General features: G+C 40.4%; 1 protein-coding gene across 1 annotated transcript; it reads left to right on the top strand.

Annotated features, from left to right (window-relative positions):
- The first annotated feature begins 1,556 nt into the window (after positions 1–1,556).
- On the top strand, positions 1,557–2,492 carry LOC120989811 (olfactory receptor 11L1-like). Its single transcript, XM_040418159.1, has one exon. The coding sequence runs from the start codon at positions 1,557–1,559 to the stop codon at positions 2,490–2,492; it is 936 nt and encodes a 311-aa protein (XP_040274093.1).
- The last annotated feature ends 2,125 nt before the right edge of the window (positions 2,493–4,617 follow it).

Raw genomic sequence — 4,617 nt, 5'->3', positions numbered from 1 at the left:
GAGTCATTTGGTCAGTTTTGGCCGCGTAACTGCCCATATAAGTGAAGTATGCAGTGATTTTAAGAGCAATTCCTGTCATCTGCATGTCATATTGTTTCACTACCCCAGCAGACTCTCTATGCGTGTTACTGCAAGGCACAGTGTTCTACACCACTATAAAGGCTCTCTGCAGCCAGGACATAGCCGTTTTTTAACGCGATTCACAAAGAATTAATTTGGATCGAACCAAATTTTTTCTAAAAATTTGGCGAACCGTCCGAATCGAATTTTTGAGAAATTCACTCATCTCTACTCACCAGCTTTCAAGCACCACCTTAGTCCCTAATAGACAAGTGAATATTGTCCCTCTAGTTTGGCTGTGAGGTTCACTTCTAGACATCGCAGGCAAGCTCGCTGGCCATGGCTCTGCCTTGGGTCATGTAATCCTCTGCATCATCTCTGCCCTGCTTCCCTTACTGCTGTATGGAATTTGATATGATTTTGCACATTTTCCAAGGCCAACACTTTTTTCTTTTAATGTGTTATAAATTTCATTCATTTAGAATCAAATTGCAGTCTCTAGCTGTGACTACCAATCAGACCACATTTTATTATTATCCCATGCATAAATCTAGGTCATTTCAAAGGGTTCATTTATATTTTTGCTGCTCTATATTTGGAAAGTCAAACAGGGATACAAATCTTTAAGACATAATTTATCTGCAGCTTGTTGGGGTTAAATTAAATCTTTGCATTTATGCCAAATGAAGTCAAACTTATTTCAAAGTTCTATAAAAGTTTCTAAACTTCTCCTCAGAGTAAGATCTCCCACGTGGAGCATCATGAGTTCTCCATGACTACAGTATGTGACTGGTAGAAGATTCTTCTATAAAAGAGAATGAGGAATAACATTGTGTCTCCTCTTATAGAGGAGGACAATCATTATGACTCCAGACAAAATAGAGCCACATTATGGTCATCTGCATGAGCCTTTATTCTGAGCTATGCTCAGCTTAACTGGGAATCAAAATGTTAATGTTGATCTCATTTCTCAATTTTATCACAGGTTAATTACATTTTATTTTTGGATTTTTCAACATTTCACCTTACTTAGTAAAGTTCAGATTTTGCACTTTGAAGGATTTTAACAGAGGAGTTTAGAAGGCTTAACAGAAGGAACTCACTGTACGTAATCTCGGCATGCTCTTCAATCAGTTTAAACTCTATCAGGATGGAGCAGAGAATCCAAGGGTCTATTCACACTGTGTATGGGAGCATTCTATGTATATGTACCAGAAGGTCCTGAGAAACAAAAAACACCGCCAGTGGGTGCCAAAAGTATGTCCTACTACTTGAGCTGGTATGTGTCGATTTCAACCATATGCAACCTGTTGGTGCCACTGTTTGCCTGTACAGTGGCATAAATCTGTGTAATTTGCTAGAGGTTTATGTCAGGAAACTCCCAAAGTTTATAGGGCTATGAAGCAGAAGATTAATCTGAATGTTTTTCTCTCGGTTACATCTAATGCCATTTTCACCTTCTAGTTTATAACAACTCTGGAAGTTTCCCTCAGAATATGGAACATCACAACATTAGTAAAGTGACTGAGATTCTGCTTTTGGGGTTTAAGGATTTACACAGGTTAAATTATCTGTTCTTTCTTCTCCTGATGATCATCTACTGTATGACTGTATGTGGAAACCTCCTCATCATTCTGGTGGTGTCTTACAGCCGATCGCTCCATTCTCCCATGTACTTCTTCCTCACACAGCTCTCCCTCTCAGATATCCTTCTCTCCACCACCATCGTACCCAACATGCTCCATTTTGTGTTATATGAAGGAAGTTCTGTGTCTCTTATCAGCTGTTTGACTCAGTTTTATTGTTTTGTAGCAACCGAATCAATAGAATGTCTTCTCCTGACTGTGATGTCCTACGATCGGTATCAGGCCATCTGTAACCCTTTACGCTACACCACAGTCATCGACCAAAGGTTTTGTATAAAAGCCATTGTATTGTGCTGGTTAGTGATTTTTATTATGGAGTTGATGACTGTCTTAACAATGGGCCAATTGGATTTCTGTGGACCAAACATGATTGACCATTTCTTCTGTGACTTAGAGCCTTTACTGGGGCTTTCCTGTTCAGACACTTTTATAATGAAATTAGAGACTTTGCTTTTTGTCATTTTTATTGCTATTTGTCCTGTTATAGTCATAATAGTGTCCTACATGTACATTATCTTCACCATCCTAAAGATCCCCTCTGTGACCGGGAGGCAGAAGACCTTCTCCACCTGTAGTGCCCATTTAACCGTGGTGTCTCTCTATTATGGATCACTTATTACCATCTATGTATTTCCACGTCAACAAAATGCTAAGACCTTTCTATCACTGTTCTACACTGTAGTAACTCCACTACTTAATCCTATGATTTACAGTCTCAGTAACAGAGATATTAAGCAGGCTCTTAAGAAACTCTTCAAAAACATTCTGCAGTTCCTAAGTTTTTGATTGCAGACCAGTATTTGTACTGTGTAAGGCCAACATGTGGATTCATTTCATAGCCCTTACTAGCTTCCATCAAGGGAGCAAGACTCTGTGAAAAAACTTCACTGAAACATAAATCAGTGCGGAAATGAGTCCCCTGTACTCAGCTTCAAGCAGATGGAGATGTTTCAGGCACTACTCTAAGGGAGTCTATTGCCTTTGACAGGATGAGATGAACATTGCAGATAAGGCCCAGAGGGGACAGTGATAATCACATCAAAATAAACTGTAAATGTGAAGATACTATAAACACCAATGTGGTTATGCTGCCATTTGTGGTCAATTGAGCTATTGCTGTTGGACAATATGCTGTGGTTCGCACAAGGACCTTTTGGTCACATGAACTTATTATGCAGTTGATCCAGCTTTAGTGAGAACGCATGTGTCTTGTAGAAAGTATGAAAACAAGCTTTTAGCAAGCTCTGCCTCTGATGCCTCCAGATATATGTTAGCTATTCTATGTTAATATTAAACCTTTTAAATAGGCCTTGAGAAATCCTGACCTAAGCTTCTCACCCAGTTAAGCCAGTTTTCCCTGATCTGCAGTGATGAGGGCCAATCACCCTTAAACAGCTGTCTGCAGATGAGGTGCTGGATTATATATTATCCAAGTCATGTCTCAGGGCCTCTTTAAGCATTGATGTATAGGATATCTACCTTATACCTGGTGGCATCAGAGGCAGAGCTTGCTAAGAGCTCATTTGCTTACCTTCTTCCCAAAATTCCAGGGCCTATAAGACTCCTCACACCAATTAAGGCGCTCTCCATACAGAGGTATAGTACCCCCAAAACACATGTGTGTAGGCTCGGACTGGCCTACAGGGATACAGGTGAATCCCCCGGTGGACCCCTTAGCAAGGTGGGCCCTTAGTCCCCCACCGCCTGCACAAGTGGCATATAACACCGTAGGCTTACTGCACTACATACATACAGTACAGACCAAAAGTTTGGACACACCTTCTCATTCAAAGAGTTTTCTTTATTTTCATGACTATGAAGGCATCAAAACTATGAATTAACACATGTGGAATTATATACATAACAAACAAGTGTGAAACAACTGAAAATATGTCATATTCTAGGTTTTTCAAAGTAGCCACCTTTTGCTTTGATTACTGCTTTGCACACTCTTGGCATTCTCTTGATGAGCTTCAAGAGGTAGTCCCCTGAAATGGTTTTCACTTCACAGGTGTGCCCTGTCAGGTTTAATAAGTGGGATTTCTTGCCTTATAAATGGAGTTGGGACCATCAGTTGCGTTGAGGAGAAGTCAGGTGGATGCACAGCTGATAGTCCTACTGAATAGACTGTAAGAATTTGTATTATGGCAAGAAAAAATCAGCTAAGTAAAGAAAAACGAGTGGCCATCATTACTTTAAGAAATGAAGGTCAGTCAGTCAGCCGAAAAATTGGGAAAACTTTGAAAGTAAGGGCTATTTGAACATGAAGGAGAGTGATGGGGTGCTGCGCCAGATGACCTGGCCTCCACAGTCACCGGACCTGAACCCAATCGAGATGGTTTGGGGTGAGCTGGACCGCAGAGTGAAGGCAAAAGTGCCAACAAGTGCTAAGCATCTCTGGGAACTCCTTCAAGACTGTTGGAAGACCATTTCAGGGGACTACCTCTTGAAGCTCATCAAGAGAATGCCAAGAGTGTGCAAAGCAGTAATCAAAGCAAAAGGTGGCTACTTTGAAGAACCTAGAATATGACATATTTTCAGTTGTTTCACACTTGTTTGTTATGTATATAATTCCACATGTGTTAATTCATAGTTTTGATGCCTTCATAGTCATGAAAATAAAGAAAACTCTTTGAATGAGAAGGTGTGTCCAAACTTTTGGTCTGTACTGTATATATAATACCCAGCACCTCAACCAGCCCATGTTCATATAAAAAACTTGATAGATTATTTATTATATTTGAATGTATCCATACAGTAGGCCCCCAAAATAAATGTTACTGGTGGGTCCTAGGCACCCCAGTCCGATCCCAGATCTGTAGTTTAAAGGCAGAGAAAGACTGAGTGAGGCAAAGCTGATTTAGAGGAAAGGCTGCTGTCGGATAAATTGTAGCCATACCCCTACATTTTG

This window comes from Bufo bufo, chromosome 1, assembly GCF_905171765.1.
Source record: "Bufo bufo chromosome 1, aBufBuf1.1, whole genome shotgun sequence".
NCBI lineage: Eukaryota > Metazoa > Chordata > Amphibia > Anura > Bufonidae > Bufo > Bufo bufo.
This window is presented reverse-complemented; position numbering and strand designations above follow the sequence as displayed.